This window comes from Notechis scutatus, chromosome 8 (genome assembly GCF_049901735.1).
Source record: "Notechis scutatus isolate UNSWTSFEM ecotype Mainland chromosome 8, rNotScu1.2, whole genome shotgun sequence".
NCBI lineage: Eukaryota > Metazoa > Chordata > Lepidosauria > Squamata > Elapidae > Notechis > Notechis scutatus.
Genome location: NC_142016.1, coordinates 24,437,789 through 24,457,056, shown reverse-complemented (window position 1 = coordinate 24,457,056; position 19,268 = coordinate 24,437,789). Strand labels below are relative to the sequence as shown.

The 19,268-nt window shown below is 44.1% G+C and overlaps 2 protein-coding genes across 4 annotated transcripts in view; one reads left to right on the top strand and one right to left on the bottom strand.

Annotated features, from left to right (window-relative positions):
* ZNF541 (zinc finger protein 541) overlaps window positions 1-13,252 on the bottom strand; it is a 33,425-nt gene extending 20,173 nt beyond the window's left edge. The window contains exons 1-6 of the mRNA XM_087971196.1: window positions 12,376-13,252; window positions 9,492-9,521; window positions 8,543-8,877; window positions 6,808-7,051; window positions 2,625-4,317; window positions 600-658 (exon numbers count right to left, since the gene is read on the bottom strand). Of these exons, the coding sequence (XP_087827322.1) occupies window positions 600-658; window positions 2,625-4,317; window positions 6,808-7,051; window positions 8,543-8,846 (2,300 nt within the window). The 5' untranslated portion in view covers window positions 8,847-8,877; window positions 9,492-9,521; window positions 12,376-13,252. The remainder of the gene's footprint in view (window positions 1-599; window positions 659-2,624; window positions 4,318-6,807; window positions 7,052-8,542; window positions 8,878-9,491; window positions 9,522-12,375) is intronic.
* A 3,115-nt stretch (window positions 13,253-16,367) lies between these two features.
* Window positions 16,368-19,268, top strand: part of BICRA (BRD4 interacting chromatin remodeling complex associated protein) — a 67,612-nt gene continuing 64,711 nt past the window's right edge. For all 3 annotated transcript variants that reach the window (XM_087971192.1, XM_026689371.2, XM_087971191.1), the window contains exon 1: window positions 16,368-16,594. The gene's annotated coding sequence lies outside the window, so the exon portion shown is untranslated. The remainder of the gene's footprint in view (window positions 16,595-19,268) is intronic.

Sequence of the window (19,268 nt, the reverse complement as noted above, 5' to 3'; positions counted from 1 at the left end):
CCCGGGTGTGTCTTCCCCATATATGTCCTGAATTATAATCTGTTAAACGCTGGAAGCTTACTTACCTAACTCAGTTTTATTAGCCTGAGGAAGAGAACCCTCACATTCTAGTTCTTCCTGGGCTTTTCCCAAATTATCTCTCTCTGATAGACTAAAATGAAGAATTATTATGAGCGGGCCTGGTTTTCACTCTCTTTTGGTTTTATTTTCTGGATGCCTTTATCAGTACAGATGAAATTACTTGAACAAAAACAGTGTGTGTGTGTGTGTGTCTGAGTGTTTATCCAACTATGGTGAAGGATATTTGTTTTGTAACCATAATTGCAATTAAATCTCTTTGTGTGTGTGTATGTAATATATGAATGCGTGTGTGTATATATGTGTGTGTGTAAGTGTATGTATACACACATACACACACTGGACTGAGAGAGAGAGAGATGGAAAGACTTATAGTCAGATATAGCTATAGATGTACACTGTATATATATTTCTGTATGTGTACGGATGCATATATGTGTCTGTGTCTCTGAATGTATGTGTATACATACACATACACTAATATTTTAGGCAGGATTAAAGCATAATACACCCCTGCTTACCATCCAGGAAAAAAGCACTCCTCCTTGACTGCATTAGTAAAGCTGTAGATATTTCCACCCTGTGTTTTAGAAAGAAAGGAAGGAAGGAGAAAGAAAGAAAGAAAGAGAAAGGAAGGAAGAGAGGAAGGAAGAGGAAGGAAGAAAGAGAAAGGAAGGAAGAAAGGAAGGGAGAAAGGAGAGAGAAAGAGAAAAAAATTAAATACATATACAAATAGGGGGTTTTTTAATCCACAGATGAGGGCTATTATTCAGAAGCTTTTGCAAGGTAAAGATTGTCATAAACGTTTCATGGTGCGTTTCACACAGGTGGTTTCTTTACATCAGATCCTCTGAAATCAGGCTTGGTTCCTGGTGCTGAGACAGATACACACCTATGAACACAGGCAGTCCTCAACTTACAACAGTTCACTTAGTGACCGTTCAAAGTTACAACAGCACCAGAAAAAAGCCACTTATGACCCTTTTTCACAGATACGACCGTTGCAGCATCCCCTGTGATTTACATCCGGATGTTTGAGAACTGACTCACATTTATGACCGTTGCAGTGTCTCGGGGTCATGTGACCTTCCGACAACCAAAGTCAATGGGGAAGCCAAGCTCATTTGAGAACTGCAGGGGTTTCACTTAACAACGGTAGCAAGGTAGGTCTTAAAATGGGGCAAAGCTCACTTAACCACTGTCTCACTTAGCAACGGAAACTTTGGGCTCAACTGCGGTTGTCAGTCAAGGACTACCTGTATCGCCTCTGTGTACCTCACTGACCATTCCCAATTTGTTGTCAGTCAAACGGTGGCTTGGACCTCACCTTTCTTTCTAGTGTCTTGCCATTTCTAACTCTTGGTTGCTTTTAAAAAATGGGGCATTTTTTTACATCTTTGGGAGCCAAGCCCACCCCAGTGGCTCTTTTGTGACTAGTGCAAGGGCCTTCTAAACCATGGCTGCCAACTTTTGGCAGGTTCCTAAAATACATACGATCCCAAATATTCATCAGCCCCAAAACTGATGGTTTCCGTCTGTCCCAAAGGTGCCTTTCACCCACCCACCCAAAAGGCAAGTGGATTTTGTTTTCTTCCCTGGGAAACGTTTCACTTCTCATCCAGTTCTGGATCAGGAGTAAAACATTTTCAAGGAAGGGGGGGGGGGTGAAAAAAAAACAAGGAAATCCAGTTGCCTTTCGGAGAAGCCCTCTTGGGACAACCATGACCTACATCAGGGGTGTCAAAAGGCCCGTGGGGTGCTTAGATCTGGCCCGTGGGGTGGGGCGGGCCTGGGATTCAAAAATCAACCACCGGTTCTCTGCTGGGTGGGCGTGGCCATGGGGGGGCGTGGCCTACCGGAACTTCCGGGAGGGCCGTTTTTCGCCTTCCCCAGAGTCCGGAATCTTCCCTCGGGCCTCTGGGAGGGCGAAAACGGCCTCCCCTCCCCAGGCTCCGGAAGCCGGAAACACGCCTGTTTCCAAACTTCCGGTTTGGCCTGTTTTTTGGCCCTCCCAGAGCATCTGCATGGTTCCTGCACTTACCTGCATCCAAAACGGGCTGTGTGGGGACTCCGGGGAGGGGAAGGCAGGGTGGGCGGCACCAGCCCGTCAGTTCAAATACTGGTTCAGCGAACCAGATGTAAATTTAACATCCGATTCGCCCGAAACGGCCCGAACAGGCTGAATCCCACCCCTGCCCGTGGGGCTGCCCTGGAAACGGTGAAGGACTGTGGTGCCACTGCCAGCGAAAACGGAGCTCAGGGGAGAGGCGTGGTGGCTGTGATGGTCTAAAACAGAGCTCGAGTAGGGGTGGGGTGCGCGTTTTCGCTGGCAAAAGGGCTGCAGGAGGCCGTCACATCTGAAAACGGATGTTGAGCTGGCCACACCCGCTGGCCATGCCCCCCCCCAAGGTCAAACACAACCCTGTTGTGTCCCTCAATGAAATCGAGTTTGAGCTGCCTGACCTAGAGGACTGATAATCTCCACAGGCCTATTTCAATTTCTTTCTTTTTTTTTTTTTTTTAAAAAAAAGGCCTTAAAAACCTGCCTGGATTCTGTTGAAAATCGTCAGCTTGGGCTTCGCTCTGGACACGCTCTCAAACGAGGTGCTGGGCAAGGAAAAGGAAGCCATGGCTACTTGGCTAGGGGAGGCCACGGAGCTGATATCAAACTTGGGCTTCTCCTTCCGGCGGGGTCTACCGCTGCGGGAATGTCCTTTCGTACATGCCTTGGCCTTCTCTTTCTTCCTGGGCAAAGGAGAGTCGTTCTCCAGCTCCCTGGGCTTCCCGTAAGTGTGGTTCCCTGGGGTGTTTTCATACAAGGCCGACTGGTTGGGGCTGGAAAAGTCTTTGCACTCGAGGCACCTTTTGGAAGGCCGGGAGTGCTTGGCGTGGGAAGCGCTGCTGCTGGTGGTTGCCGAGGGCACGGCAGACGAATGGAAAGAGGGCAAAGGCGGCTGGTGCCCGTCTTTTTCGAGGTCAGGCAAAAAATCCCCTTGAAACTGAGTCGAAGGAGGCCCGTCGTTTTGCACCGGCTGCGCGGCCGGGCGAAGCAAATCCGCCTGCTGCGGAAAGCCACGGAGAGCCGGCTTGGCTCCTGCTGGTTCGGCTTCCTTCGACGGGGCTAACACCTTGGTGTGGGACACGACGTGCTGAGATTTGGTGATCCTCTGGAAAAGGTGGCTCTGGAGCTGCTCCTGGCTCAGGGAGGAGGACTCCTTGGATTTCACGAACAGCTGCCGGAAGAGCGGTGTGGCCTCGCCCTTCGGAAGGAGGCTGTGTTTCGGGGGGTCCGAGAGTCTCGCCACTGGGCTAAACGTCTCTTCGAAGCACTGGAGTCTGGCCTCTCCGGACGCTTCCCCGTGGGTCTTTAAAGAAGCCGGAGGGAACGGCAAAACATCCGGACACTCGAAAGTGGGTCTCACGGAGTCAAACGCGTGGGACGGTCCCATGATCCCTTGAGAAGCTTCGTGGCCGCCGGAAGACAACTGAGCGACGTAAAGGCCGTGTCCTTTGGCTTTGGGGCCGACTGAGGGAGCTGCGTTTCTGGCCCACGGGACGCCGCTGCTGGCCTGCTGGGTGGGGGCAGGAAACTTCTGGCCCCTGAATAAGGGGAAACGAGGCATGCCGCTGTTGGACCAGTACTCCAAAGCGCTGGCTTCTATAGGGAAGTCGCGTTCCACGTGGGAAGGCCTCTCTGGCAAATTTGCATGGCTTTCCGATGGCCCAAGTATGGATAAATTCCCCGTGTTGATTATAGTGTACATGCTGGAGGAAGGCAAGTTCTTTTGGCAAGGATAGATGTCCTTCATCGCCTTCTCGCCAGGGGTTTCTCTCACGGCGGTAGCGCTGCACGAAATCTGACTGTAGACCGAACTGGAAGGTGGCAAGGGCCCCCTGGAGTCGGTTTCACCCTGCCCCGTGGATGAGGGAGGAGCGGGCGGAAGCTTTGGGCCGACCAAGCTGCTGACGATACACCTCAGCAGGTCTCGGTTGGGCAGGAGGGAATGATTGGGCGCTGGCGATTCGGCCAGGCTTTCCGCCGCTCTCAAACTGCTCTGGGCGTGTGGATCATGTGGAGGTGGTGTGCTCTCGCAGGCTTCCTCCTCCTTCAGCAGCCGCAAACCGTGGTGCATTTCATAATGCCGGCGCAGCGATCGGTGGTCCGAGTAGCTCTTGTTGCAACCTTCTTCTATGCAAATGAAGGGCTTTGTTTTCTGGTGGGTTAGCATATGACCACTCCTGATGGGTTGTTGTTTTTTTAAAAATAAAGAATAAAAAAAAAGATTAAGACATGGAACGTGCAAATAAGGTCTAGGCTTAAACCTCATTGCTGTCCAATACTACAGAAATACTGCAGAAAAAAACATTGCTACCAACCTGCCTTCCATCGAGAACCTGGATACTGCACGAGTCAAAAAAAAGGGCTGTGAAAATATCTACAGGCCCCTCACATCCCGGACATAAACTGTGTCAACTCCCACCCTCAAAATGACACTATAGAGTCCTGCACACCAAAATAACTAGACACAAGGACATTTTCCCCCAAACGCCATCACTCTGCTAATTCCCTCAATACTGTCCAACTATTTACAAAGTCTGCACTACTATTACTATTCATCTTACCATCCTTCCTAATACCTATCTCTTCCCACTTATGACTATAACCGTGTTGCTTGTATCTTTACAATTTACATTGTTTTGTTTCCTAGTATGATTTGATTGTCTATTAGTAACCTATAACTATCACTAAGTGTTGCATCTTACAGTTCTTGATGAATGTATATTTTCCTTAGTACATCGAGAGCATATGCGCCAAAGACAAATTCCTTGTGTGTCTAATCACACTTGGCCAATAAAGAATTCTATTTTATTCTATACTAAAGTCACTTCCATCCTTATACACCGATACAGATGCGAGAAAAGGAATCTGATGGTTGGAGCCCCTAGTACCCAATATATCCGCTGTCTTACCCTAAAGCAGGGGTCCCCAACCGCCGGTCCGCGGACCGATACCGGTCCGCGGAACAACTCTTACCGGGCCGCTGGTTGCTGGGCGCCACCATCTTTTTTTGATGAAAAAGTGCTTCCGGTGAGCTTTTCCAGGTAGAAAGCTCACGGAAGCACTTTTTCATCAAAAGATGGCGGCGCATGCGCTCGGTGAGCTTTTCCGGGTAGAAAGCCATTTCTACCGAAAAAGCTCACCGAAGCGCTGCGCCCTCATCTTTTTGACGAAAAAGTGCTTCCGGTCAGGTCACCGGAAGCACTTTTTCGTCAAAAATGGCGGCGCCCAGCTGATGCCGGTACCGGGCAGCGGGCGTCAAAAGGTTGGGGATCCCTGCCCTAAAGGACTTCTGGGGTCACTGCTTCTTCAGTTGCTTTGACCGCAGAAGTGGGCAGAGATTGCAGAGCGATAAGGAAGGCAAGGCTGAATAAGAGTCCCTTTCCAATAATTCTGATTTATAGGCCTGAACACTCGCCCTGGTATTTTTTTAAAAAATCAAATCAAAAGGAAAGAATCTACCATGGCCTCCTAACACAATGAGCTTTTCCCCCCCCCAAATCCACAAGGGCTTTTCTGTTTCAAGTTACATTCCCTCCTGTTAGTCTTTGCCTTCGGACCGAAATGATACTGCCAAGCACAAATTTATCAATGATCGCTTGACTCCGGTTTCTATGCAAAAAAAATTCGCACTTCGTGACTTTCCCTCCACAACGGGAGACCCGTAGAAAGAGGGTAGGGTGGGTATGCTGTAAAGTAGAGGTGGGGAACGATGGGGCCCTTTTATGACTTGGGGACTTCCAACTCCCAGAATTCCTGAGCCAGCCATGCATTCTGGGAGTCGAAGTCCACAAGTCATAAAAGGGCCCATCGTTCCCCATCCCTGTTCTAAAGGAAAGTCGTATTAACAATTTGCTAGCAATTAAGCTTATTTATGGCTTGTTCCCTGTTGCCCCAAACCATCACTCAACTGCTTCCAAACAATTGGAGGAGACCTGGGCGTTTTATGGTTCCTGGGCCATATCTGACCCATTGGGTTAACCCTATCCAGTCTGCATGGATTGCTTTTATTTTGAAGGGGCCTGTTATTTTTTTTCTTCTCAATGTATATATGAGATAGGGGGCATATGCTTGCACACTTTCCCAGCCTTCTTGATTCATCTCTCCACAAGTCTCAGTTTCTCTGGGAAAATTAATCGCCCACCCCTGAGAGTTAGGGGACTAATCTTTTTTCAGGCATTAGAAATCCTTTCTTCTTTTCTTCAGCTGCCATTTCATCCCTAGAATCCAGGCTAAACTAGTGCTGTACAATACATGAAAACTTGGCATGCTATAAAGTTGCAATAGCAATAGCACTTAGACTTATATACCACTTTACAGTGCTTTTACAGCCCTCTCTAAGTGGTTTTAGAGTCATCCTCTGGCCCCCAACAATCTGGGTCCTCATTTGACCCACCTCAGAAGGATGGAAGGCTGAGTCCAACCCTGAGCCTGGTGGGATTTGAACTGCCAAATTTCAGGCAGCCAATAGCCTGCAGCACTCTTAACCACTGCACCACCGTAGCTCCATTAAGCAGAGCTAAACTGGCAGCTTTGCCTTTTTTTCAGGACAGAAAAAAAACCGACAGCACATCTGACTGCCTGGCACTGAGTGGATTCCACCACTAACTACGGTATAAGCTTATTGTTTATGTAGCACTTAAGTCGTTTTGCGTCAAGGGGATACCTACAGGTGGTCCTGTCGCTTGAAAGCTTTGCTGCAGATCTTACAGATGTGCTTCCGTTCCTGGCTGTGAGTTACGTAGTGCTTGCTCAGGGAACTGGTGCTGCTGAACACCTTCCCGCAGAGGCTGCAATCCAAGAAGGGGGCCTGGAGGGCGTTTTGCTGGGGTCTCCCTTTCCTCCCGCTGCCGGAACCGGATCTGCCTCCTGGCTCCACTTCTTTTGGTGCCGAAGGGGCAGGAAGCCCCAATTCTAAATGAGGAAGGCCAACTTTTAGTTCCAACGGCAGAGACTCTGCTGCAAGGCACACAGTACAGGTAGTTTTCAGTTTACGACAGTTTGTTTAGTGAACTGTTCAGACTTTTATCATAGGTTTTAGTTGTTATTTATTTTTTATCTATATAGATAAAAGCGAAATACCCCTCACGCATCATCACAAAATCTCCAGAACTGTAAAGCCTACAAGCTTGAAAGTTGGCATGTAGGTTCCCCTTGGCTTCTAGGGGATCACTAAGAAAGGGTTTTTCAAAATGACCATATTAATATTTCCTATATTATGATTATTAACACTCTCTGATGTTAAGATCTACTCCCCCGCCCCACCTAGAAAGAAATCTGTTCCAAATGCAAAACACAAGCCGAGGAGTTTCAGTTTCAGTTTCAGAGCACCAACCAGCTTTAGGACAGAACAATTGAGCTAAGCCGTGCCCAGGCTCCTTGCTGTCTCCTCCTTGCTCACACAGCAAATACTGTTTCAGTTTCCAAACAGCCCTCAACGCTCTCACACACTGACAGGACGATAGCCAGATGAATACCGATGGATGCTGGTAGGCAGAGGCAGAATCACACATACCCCTTATTTTCCTCCCCCAAAACTTAAGCCCCATCACATGGTTTCGTAGCGAAACACGGGTATCGAGCTCGTTATTTTACACTAGAATTTTTAATTGTACACGCTTTGTTTCCAGCACTCGCCCATACGCATGTCCGTCCTCTTATGCAGTTGTCACAGCTGCAGCCCATGAAGGGGATCAAGGCCCTCTCCTCCCCCATAGACCACATCTCTCCTTTATCCTTTCCTCCCTGCGTGCCCTAGGATGGAGAGGGGATGGGTCTGGGTCCTCCTCTGACTGCCCAGCCGGCCTCTGCCCTTCCCCAGCCTCCTCCACAACCTCCAGAGCCACACTTCCACTCCCTGTCGGCTGTTCCTCCTCTCCCTCAGAGTCAGTCTCCACCAGGGGCAGGACACTTCCCCACTGACTTTGCTTGTGAAAAAGGCGCAAAAGGGGATCCCGTGAACCCCCAGGAACCAGTTGCCAAGCCCCTGAAATTTGATCATGTGACCAGGGGGATGCTGCAAAGGTTGTGCGAAAAAAAAAATGGCCAGGAGTCACTTTTTTTCAGCGAGGTAACTTGCAACGGTCACAAAATGAACTGTTGTAAGTTAAGGATGACCCATAGATACAGAATGTACAATTACCTCTCTCTCTCTTTTTTTTACCATTAGCCTTATCTATACAAATAATACCATAAAGCAAACCACCTCCTGGCACAGCTGTTTCTTTATATTGGCTGAGAATTCTTGACAGTTGAAATCCCAACCATTCTGGGAGAACATCCAAACTAAAGGACACCATCAAAGAATATGCAGTTTAATAAGGACAAAGACCTGAATCCACGGCTGAAATAAAACAATTCCCCTTATACGTATTGCCACCTTAGCTCTGCACTGGACCTACTCACCGTGCAAAAGTGGCTGTGAGTCTGTGTCACAATCATCGAGCAGTTTAGCAGAATCGCAGTCTTTTACTGAGTACAAAGACAAGGTATCCAGGTTGTCTTCCAATGAATCGCTGTTTATATTTGTCGTTGAAAGGCTGGGGTCCACATCCAGGTTGTTCAGTCCAGCATAAATCATGTCTCTCATATCTGGACAGAGATCATGGCTGAATGTGTCACTACAGTCCAAAGCCTGGTTCCCAGAAAATTCCGGGAGCTGAATTTCAGAATGGAGCGAATTGTCGTCACTCAGATGATACTGGTCCATATTTAATCACGTCTGTATTTGAAGTTATTTCCTAAACACACATATATAAAAAGAAGCAATGGGGCTATCTCTTCAGTCAGCAACGTCTAAGGAATTCAATAATGGATAATGAAATTCTATTAAGCAGAGCGATTCAAAATGGTTTCTGCTAAGGAAAATCTAAAATACCTGCAAACGTATTTGATCGTTGTTTCTTAGGCCAAACAGCTCTGTCCCTTTTATTTGTAGCTCTTTTTGTTGCAGCTTTACACGTTTGTTGTGGTTTTATGAAGAGTATACATTTTGGCGTACTGTCTTATTTTTAATTATGATATTCTTTTATTGCTTTGTGCAACACTCTGGGTTATTTTAATACACTTATTAAAAATATTATTTTTAAAGCATACGTGTGATTGTTTCGTCTCTAAAACAGTACTCTTAATTTAGTAACATAGGGAAAATAACCTATACTGCAAAATTACGCATGAAGATTCATGTTTGCTTAGTCGGCATTTTTCTTTTTATAAATCATTTCATTAAACATTTGCTCAAAGATACCATTCACTGCCAATAAAGCTAAAATCATCAGCACTTATTTTTGTCTTGTATCAACAGTGAAAACAAGTAGCAAAATTTCACTTATCTGTATTTTAGACCATAACATACCTTTTGGGAAAATCCTGGAAAAGGAGTCTCCTTCGAATAAAAAGAGTAAAAGGAATTTTAACTCACATTCACTCAGAAGTAAATTCAGTATTTAATCTGAAGTTCTAATCAAATTAGTTATTTGAAGCATATGTATGCTAGCTTTAAAAAAAAAACCTATGTTCATAAGATGCATCATCTATAAAACACACTTGCTTGTCATTTAATTGTTATACAATCATTTACCACTCGGAAAACAGGAATGGGGTAGTTTTGAACAAGGAGGAGGGAATGAGGAATCCATTAGATAGTCAAGATAAAAAGGGAAAAAACTTTATAGCAATCAGACTTTTAGGGGATTTTTTTAACTTTATGTAATTACATGGCTGACAATAAAAATAATAGTCAAAACACTATTTTCAAGTAATGTTAATGCAAATAAACTTTTTTTGCATTGTGTTGGTTTGCTAACAGTGTCATAACTCAGTCAATATGCCTGTGCAAAATCATGCACTTGCTAATGTGCAAGTTTGTTTAAAAAGATCACTTTAACAATAGGAAGATTAATCAACCAAAGACTTTCAATTATCTGTTGTTCAATTTGCTCGATATTCACTTGCATCATATTGATTTTTCACAATAGTTTTTTTTAAGTATTGCTGGTCTGACCTCTGGTTAAAACTAAAGTCATAGTTTAAAGGAAATTGTGCCATTCTGTACCCCAAATAAAAAAATTCTGATTGAAGAAAAAAACCTGCAGAATTTGATTTTTAAAAAAATATTAATTAAAGGGGTGGCAGAAGAGTAATTTTAAAAGATGCAGCCACATGATTTGAATTTCTCCAGAGTGGTTTAGAAGGAAGACCTGCAGCCACCAACAGAAAAGATCTTCCATTTCATCCACATTCTATTTCTTGGCCATAAAATATTCCATTTTTTCCCCTTCCCACATTTGCTCCCGTTTCATTCAGACAACTTTGAACCAACTAGGAAATGATTATCAAGTGGAGGGGGGGAGGAGGAGTTGCCCTGCTAGGCTTTTATGGAGCCCCATTTCAAGTTTGGCTTCTAACTTTAAAAAGTTAATTTTTTTTCCCCCTAAAAGGTTTTCCTTCCCTTCCAGGCCAGTTCAAACACATTTTTCACTCTTTTCCCCAACTTGGCAACCTCACAACAGGCTTTTTTTTTGGGGGGGGGCACTTCCCACTCCCCCCCCTCAGAAGCCCAAAGCACCCCCTCCTCTGAATTTGCAGGGCCCCCCAGCAAAGTCCAGGCTGTGCAATGGCTGCAGGCCCCCTTTTCCTGGGGGGGGAGCCTTTGCTGCACCCAGCCCAGCTTGAGGAGGGGGGGCGCGTGGTGGTGGGGGGCGGGAGGCCTCTTACCACAGGCCCAGAGGGAGCCCTCTTGTTTGCTCCTCGAGGGGGACCCCCCCCTGACAGGAAGGTGAAAAAGAAGAGGGGGTGGCTTGGAAGGACTACAAAGCCTCTTTCCTGCTGGGAAATGGGGACGTTGTTGCACGCCGGGAGGGGGAAGGCAGAGAGGGCTGCTCCCACCCGGGGGGTCCCTGAAGAGACGCGGGGCGGGGGAAGGAAACGGAGCTGTTTGAGGGGCGGGGCGGTTGCATCTGCACCTGAAGGGGGCGGGGCGAAGTTTGGCGTCTTCCCCCAAAAGAAACAGAGGGAGGGATCCGAAGCGGGACCGCCCCTTTCTGAGGAGGCGGAGCAGAGGGGGAGGCGAAAGGCGAGAGCGCGCGGGGCGGAGTGAGCGAGCCAAACCCAGCGACTGGCTTTACCCGTCGCCTCGCGCTGGCCCCTCCCTCTCTCTCTCTCTCTCTTTTTTTCCCTTCGACGTCATCGTTCTTCTCTTCGGGCTGGTTGGCCGAAGAGAGCGACAGCGCGCAGGCTCCGCCCGCCTCCCTTCCTCCGCCCGCGGACGCCCACGCGCCGGGCGGCGAGAGGGGGGCAAAGGGGCGGGGCTCGCTGGCGACCTTTTTTTTTTTTTTTTTTTCTCTCTCCTCCTTCAACTCTTTTGGGCGGGAAAAAAAAGGAGAGAAGCGCCGCCATTTTGGGAGGATGGAAGGAAAGGCGCGAAAGCGAAGCGAGGGAAAGGCGGCCGAGGCTCGTCCGTGAGGGAGAGGATGCTGAGGGTGGGGTGTTTATAAGGGAAATACCGGCGGGGATTTATAATAAAAAAAAAAAAAAGACACGGGGGTTTGTGTGTCTTCCCAGGGCAGTTCGGCGTGTGTAAGATTAAATTCCTCCGTCAGTCCCAGAAGGCGAGGTTTGCCGAATTAAGTTAAAATCGAACCGGTTGAAAGTCACTTTTTATAGTTCTTATATATGGTACTCCGCAAGCAGCCCAAATAGGATTGGGGATGATGGTCCAGCACACGTGGAAACGGGGCCTTATTTGGGTCTGGGTTTCCTTTGGGGTACCAGCCCTTTTCATTCCCTCCTTGTAGACCAACCAAGCGCCATTGAGGGGAGTTTTATTCTATTATGAATCAACTTAATTTTAAAACTAATCTACAGCTTCTGTATAATTTCTTACATTCCTCAAGCATTACAAAATTGACCACATATTTCCATCATAGCCCACTGTAGTATTATGTGCTCCTGTATAATTTTTTTATCCATGTTCTCTGCCATGTGTTAAATGAAGGTTTTGTAACCAGCTGAAAGTGTCCCTATTTTGTGGTCGTGCTGGCTTAATTTTAAGAATTGTGCCTTATTTCTTTACATTCTGCCTTTATTTAAAAAAAAATTTTTTTTAATAAACTCAGCGCAACGAACATGGTACAGGTAGTCCTTGACTTAAAATAGTTCATTTAGGGACCATTCAAAGTTACAACAGGTATTGAAAAGAGTGACAACTTTTTCACACTTACGACCGACAAAAATCTTACCCAAATTTTTGGCCAAGTTTCATTGGTCCTTATAAAGTATTGCTGGTGGCTTCCTTCTCAACTGGTGTAATTTCCATTTGTTTGATCTGCACCAAAAAGTTGGGACCTCTGAAAATACGCATGGAAGGTATAATTAAACATTCCAATTAAAACAAACCAATAAACATATCAAAAACTATCCACAATGAGGGGTTGAATAAGTTAAGATAGCAGAGACAATTATGCAACTACAGGTAGTCAACTTATAGCCGGTTGCTTAGTGACCAAAATTATGACAGATCTCCCAAAAGGTTTTTTCCTAGTATTACAGTTTCCTGAAAGTGCAGGATCTTTTTTTCAGATCAAGTGTTGATCCATTGATTGCAACAGGAATTGACGGACCCGTCTTGTTCTGGAGAAAAGCCTGGATCTGAAGCAAGGAGAGGCTTCTAGAAAGATTTGCAGATCCACAATATATGTAAGTAAAGATAATAGGAGTGTGTGAACACATTCCTATTAACAGACTATAAAATACTATTCGATTATGCAGTGGAAATATGCTATAGTCTACTTATATCTGCCAGTGTGTCAATCAAAAGACAAGCTATATATTAGGACTGGCTTGAGAGAATGGCTGTGTGGTCGTTCTAAACTCAAAAAATGATGCTAAGTGTTATTCCAATTGTCAAGATACTGAATCTGGGGTCCTTTTCATAACTACCACAGCCCTCTGCTGTTGATATAACCACTGAATTGTTAAAATAATTTTCAAATTTGAAAATGCATTGCTGTATTTACAATCAACATCCTTGCCCAGTTCCATTGCAAAGTCCTGATTTCCTAAATCCCACGGAATGGCCTGAAAGCTCATACATTCTCTATACTAGATTAAATCACGGATGTCAAAATCAATTGCATCACGTGACATACCATGTATCGCAACATTTTTTGCCTTTGCAAAGCATGACACACCTGGCCTGCAGGCCACCAGTTTGACACCCTTGGTAGATGAAAAAACAACTGCAATATATAATCAAGGGCAAAATTAATGAAACAAATGTAATCCAGAAAATAAGTTTGGGGCTGTTGTCATCTTGCAAGTGAAGATTCAATAACTTTCATTTTGAATGACAGTACTGATTTTCCTAGAATACCATTCTTTACATCACAATCTTTAAAATTAGGTTGCAACTTAATAGCATCTTTTACAATCTCTTTTTCTCCTAGTCTTCCATTTTTAATTCTCCACCATGTGAAAAATGCTAGGTAATGCTAGGTAAAACTATTTCCGAGGGAACACGGGTTGTGGGGGGAGATGAGAGAGACTGATACACACCAGTCTACTTCGCCAAACACAAATCTGTCACTACGCTCTACTCCTAGCTTTGGCTTTTTATACCCATTAAGCCTCCCCCTCCCTCCGTGTATACAGTACAGAATTTAAAGACAGTTCAAATCCAGCCAATTACAGAGTATAAACATTACGAAGTTCCACCCTCTTTTAATTACCAAGGAGAGTCAATCACATTTAACCTGTCTAATCAGGGTGACGAGTACTGCTTTTAGCCCGGCCCATTACTTTCTGATCCGCTTCACTTTTGGCCAATCAGGAGAGCGCTCTCTCTGGTGAAACCAGTTTTTAATTAGTATGCCAAGGACCCTTTCCTGAGTTTGCTTTCAGCTGCCTGATAATAATGCTTGTTTAAGACGATGCCTGATTTTGATTTGACTGGCTGGAGTTAAGAACATCAGCAGAGAGTACTCGAAAAGTCCTATTTTACTTTGATGATTTCAGTTTTGTTTACTGTAGTTGTCAGAGCAGCAATGAATGCTGTCTTCATTACTTTGGCTTCATCTGTTGGTTATAAAAGTGAGATACTACATTTTATTTTGTCTGGGCGCAAAGTTATAAAAACTAGGAAGTGTTTCCTTTAACAGTGGATTGTGCAGAATCTGGCCCATTAACAGCATTGCCAAATATTATGAATCCATAATACTATAAAATCAACTTTACATTTGTGTTTCTTTCAATAAAAGGTAGTAGTGACCTAATCACACATTTATAATAGGTCAGAAATGTTATGAGGCTGTAGTGCTCATCTATATCATTAAGCAATAAACTACAATTATTTTGATAAACACAATTGGGTTGTCCTAAATAGCCAGACTCACGTCTTTGGACTACTTGAACAATATTCCTAAACTTGTAACATTTAATTGAATTAGATTTATTTTATTTATCCCATCAGATTTATTTCCTGGTCAACCTGTTCAGGATTAGTTGTTCTACCTGCTGTCCTACACATACAATTCAATACACCTTGCTTTACGCCATAGTACTTTGTCCTCTGGAAAGGTGCACTGGTTTACACGTTACCAAGCACAAGACATATTAAAACGGGCACTATTTGGATAAAATATTATGTAATAAAGCATCATACAATAGGTTTAAAGGCTGCATTTCCATGTATATGTTAAGCCAAACACCATGCAGATGGATTCATGCATCCTGCTAAATTACCAAAATGTAATTTGTTTGGTTTAATGCATTGTGTGAATCCAGTCATTGTTTAAGCAAACCCTGGTCTGGCACAATCTGCTCACATCCGTATTTATTTACAGGGTGCTTCTAAAGTGCAATCCAATTCAGAATGTCTTATTTATTACACAAAGTTTATTACACTAAGACTTGTGATTGAATTTTTGTTGTTTAATATAAACCTATAGTTATATCCCTATATTAGAATAAAAAACCAACTCTAGCTATCTACTAGTGAGTCCTATAAACTCAATTTGTGTAGTTGGTTCCGGGTTCAGTGAAACCAAAATCAAATCAAATTGAGCATATTATCCATAGGTAAAATAAGCCAAGTCGAACACAACTAGTGTGTTGTGTGTGAAAAGTAGGTTTCCAGTAAACCATGCTTCACGGCATCAATGCGTTCAGTTGGGGTGCTGTGACGGAGGCTCAGTTTATTTGGCCCAATCTGGGTTATAAGGTCCGGAAAATCTGCTTTTGTCTGCTTAAAACCAGCAGCAAATGAATCCGGCATATACTTTTAAAAAACCCTCCTGAAATGTTTAGTAGAAATAAAGCAGGTTTAAAGTTATGTTTGGGCCTGCTTAGTGGTCGGAAAGGAGACCACTAGGAAATCCCAGGGCTGGAGATTAAACTAAAAACTATTTTTACAGCACTGTGGCCCTTCAGTGTCAAACTTGGGAGCTTCCTATTTTTTTTTCTCTCCCAGTGTTGAGATTTATGTTCTGTAACACAAGTTGGGGAAGGTTTTAGTCCCGAAATAATCATTCGTTCTGAAGAAATTGAACTGCCTTTAGGAAGTGAGGTCTGAGTACTGTAATCCTTCCAACCTAAATTACAGCAGGAAGACTCACACCACGCAGGCTTGCCTTATTCCTCCGGTTTCCCCCATGGTCCGTCCCATGGTTCCACGTGATCCTAAGTCTATTAATTTCTAAGTAGATCCTGCAAAAGTCCAAAATCTAATCTCTTGATGTAAAGCACGCCTACTAGGGTTGACGGGGTTGAAACGATGAGCGATGCGGTTAAAAGCATTCCGGTCTGAACATCCCCCCCACGCAATCCTATTATCACCCCTTGAAGGTTATTTATTTTTCTTCTAGCCCCATCAGTATCCTCCCCCCGCAAAGAGCTTTCTGAAAAGGAGAATTTCGAGCGTCCTTTCCGCCGTCCGAAGCGCCGTCCGCAGGTCGCGCAAAGCCCGGCCGGCCGGAAGGGGGGCGAGGGGGGCACAACCGAAGGCATCCGCCCGGGGGGAAGCTCCGCTGGCGGCACCTGCCCCTTTAATGCCCCCTTCCTTGACAAGCCCGGCCGACGGACGTCTCGCTACGATGCTCCCTTTTGAGCGTGCGCGCGTGCGGCGACAGTATTTTGAAAGAGCCAGAGGGGTGGGGCAGCACCAATGCAAATTAAGCCGAGTGGGAGGAGGGAGGTTATTTTTTTTTTTTTTAATAAAAATGATTTCGCTGAAAATGTACAAATAAAACTGCTCGTTGGTGGTTCTTTTTTCTTAACCATTTTTTCCGCCCGCTTCGGCTTTTTCTTCCTCTTTATTTTTTTATCTTTCAGAGGAAACCTTCGTCGGTTGCAATCAGGCACTGAGCTGACCCTCTATGAGTCTGTGCCTGCTAGGGTCCTGCCTCCGGAGCCCGTGCGGGGATGTCTCGGAGACCCCGCGCTGACTGCTGCTCAAACATCACGGTGAGTTTGTTACAATGTAGCAATTTCTCTTTAAATCTCTTAACTCTCTCTACCTGCAACTCAGGGCTGTGACAGGGCGAAAAAAAACTGGGGGGAAGGGGAACCGTGTCCCCCCTCCTTGGGTAGTAGCACTGATCTCTTTCCACTGCTCCCCCAATTCAGTTGTGCCCCCCCAAACAGCCTTCTATTCCTGCGTCTGCAGAGCACGTCTACAGAATACAATGTAGCTTTATAAAACGATATACAATCTTCTAATCGTTGTAGTGGGGAGGCTGGCAGATTCTTTCCCCACCCCCATCTCTTCCTTCGCATATCTCTACAGGCTTCTAGAATAGATTTTCCCTCTCTGGCAGAAGGGGTGGGGGCTTTGGGGAGCGGAGAAAAAGGAGGTTATCATTCGCAGGGCTGGATGATTATGTGTAGGTTTTTTGTTTTTCCCGTTGTAAAGGCATCGTCTATTTCATTTCCCCTCACCCCCACGCCATCTCCAAAGTAAAAGCAAAGGAGAGGTCTTCTCCCATGGTTTCTGAAAGACTGGATGGGGAGTTGCAAAGCAAAAACATGTTTTCTTTGGTGTCTTCCTTAAAAAGGGAATTCAGATGTTTACACTGCTTACTTCTAAAGGTATTTACAGACAATATAAATTCATTTATTTTGATAATAATGTAAAAAGGTGTTTTTGATCTCAGTAGAACAAGGAAGAACTGCCAGATGAGGTTATCCTCTGTTAACCTGGTCTTCTCCCATCTCCCTTGATAAAATCTCTACTTATGATTCCGGCCTTGTCCCTGCAAACCACTCCATGTCTATTTTGTGCTGATTTGGCTGAACAAAAACAATACTACACAATTAAAAATAAGTCATTTGTTATTTTCCCCCCCCAAATTACTTCATTTCAAATGGAATATTATCACTCCTTTCTATTATTCCTACCTTTAAGTCCCACGAATTTCTGTGGAATAAAAACACATTTCTTGCTTTTAAGGTATTAGTTTTGTACATTAACCATGGTCATTGGCCCTGGTTTTTCTGCAATTTGCTGTGTTTTGTACCGGTTTATACATACAGGCTCTAATTCTCCAGCCTAGCCTCTTGTATATAGTCCAATTTGGTTTAAGTTCTGATAGTTTATCTGAACACTTGCATGCCTCAAAAATTCATAGTAATAAACACTACAATATGCCAGAAGTCAATTTGTGAAGGTTTTGCAAAGTCCAAAAAACACAATTATCAAGAGCATGTCAGTGTTTTAAATAATGTACATATTAAGTGGGCATCTCTGAAATGTTAGTAGTCATGGAAGTAGTTTTCAAAAGCTAGAGTAAAATGGGAAGTTTAATAAATGTTTGGGGATTGTTGAAAACAGAGGTGAGGTCCTTTCTGCCACTCTGTTCAGGATAGTTGAAAACTGGCCGGTAACAATTAATATTGAATGTTTCCCAAGCTTTGTTGATTTGGAACTACAGTGGAACTCTATTTAGAATATTCTTTTTTTTTAAAGTCATGTTTGCGTCTATCAGTAACTCACTAGAAAGGGCTAAAGAACATTTATATACTGCTACTTTATCCCATCATGTGCACATACCTCATTAAGCAGGGACAGAGGCTTAGCTGAAGCCATATGTGTTTTGCCAACTTAGAGCTATTTTCAATTTGTAGAAACCAGATTTTGAAATTACTGTATGCCTTGGTTTCAAATGTTTATTTCCACAAACAGTGGAAACCAAGCTAGCTGAAAGATAATTAACCACAATTAGTAGCATAATTTCTCACTGGTTAAACAAGGTAGATATGACTTAGTATGGACTAGTATTGGGAGTATATGTTAGATTATAGTTAAAGGGCTATCACATCACTAAGAAATTGAGTGTAGGAACATGGCTGTAGCTATTTTGTGTTGTTTTTACTCCTTGCAGGCCCATAGGTTTTTTTTTTTCTAGAAAGCAAAAACTATTCCATCACCTCAGATATAAGTATTCTGTTTTTTTTGTGAACCACTACTACGTCATAGTTATTTGCAGGGGGGGCAGGGGGGGGAAAGACAGGGGTGGACCTGCCACCAGAAAATTGTTGAGATATCAACTAAAAAGGAGAGGGACTGACAAACAGTTTCTACCTATGGCTTGGGTGAATTTGTTGGCGTATGACAACTGACTTGCTTTAAACACAGATAATGTTCAACCATTGTGTCATGAACAGTGATCAATTACTAAGTTAACATATGCTAAACTATTGCTTGTTAAGTATGAATAATCCATAGCTGCCTGGGTTTGCTTAGGAAAACAAAAATTTACAAATCACAGTTCATATATTTGTATAGGATGCTAAGCAAAAATCACATAAACTGCATTAACATTTAGCATACAATAGATGAATGCATCCAATTGTAAATAGTTCAGTAAATTATGACTTAATAAACCACCAATAAACTTTGTGTAATCTAGTCTAACAATGTACAACATATTAAAACACAATCTGTTTGGTTTTAGTTTATGTAAGCCCAGCAAATTATAGTTTATACATTAAACCATGAAAAAACTGGCTTAGAAAATTAGGTGATCCCACTTATAGAAAATGTCCATTCATAATACTAAGCTATTGTTCAATTGAGATTTATAAAAAACAGTTATGCCTACGGAGCAAATTTAGGAACACCACATTTAGTTTTGTGTGT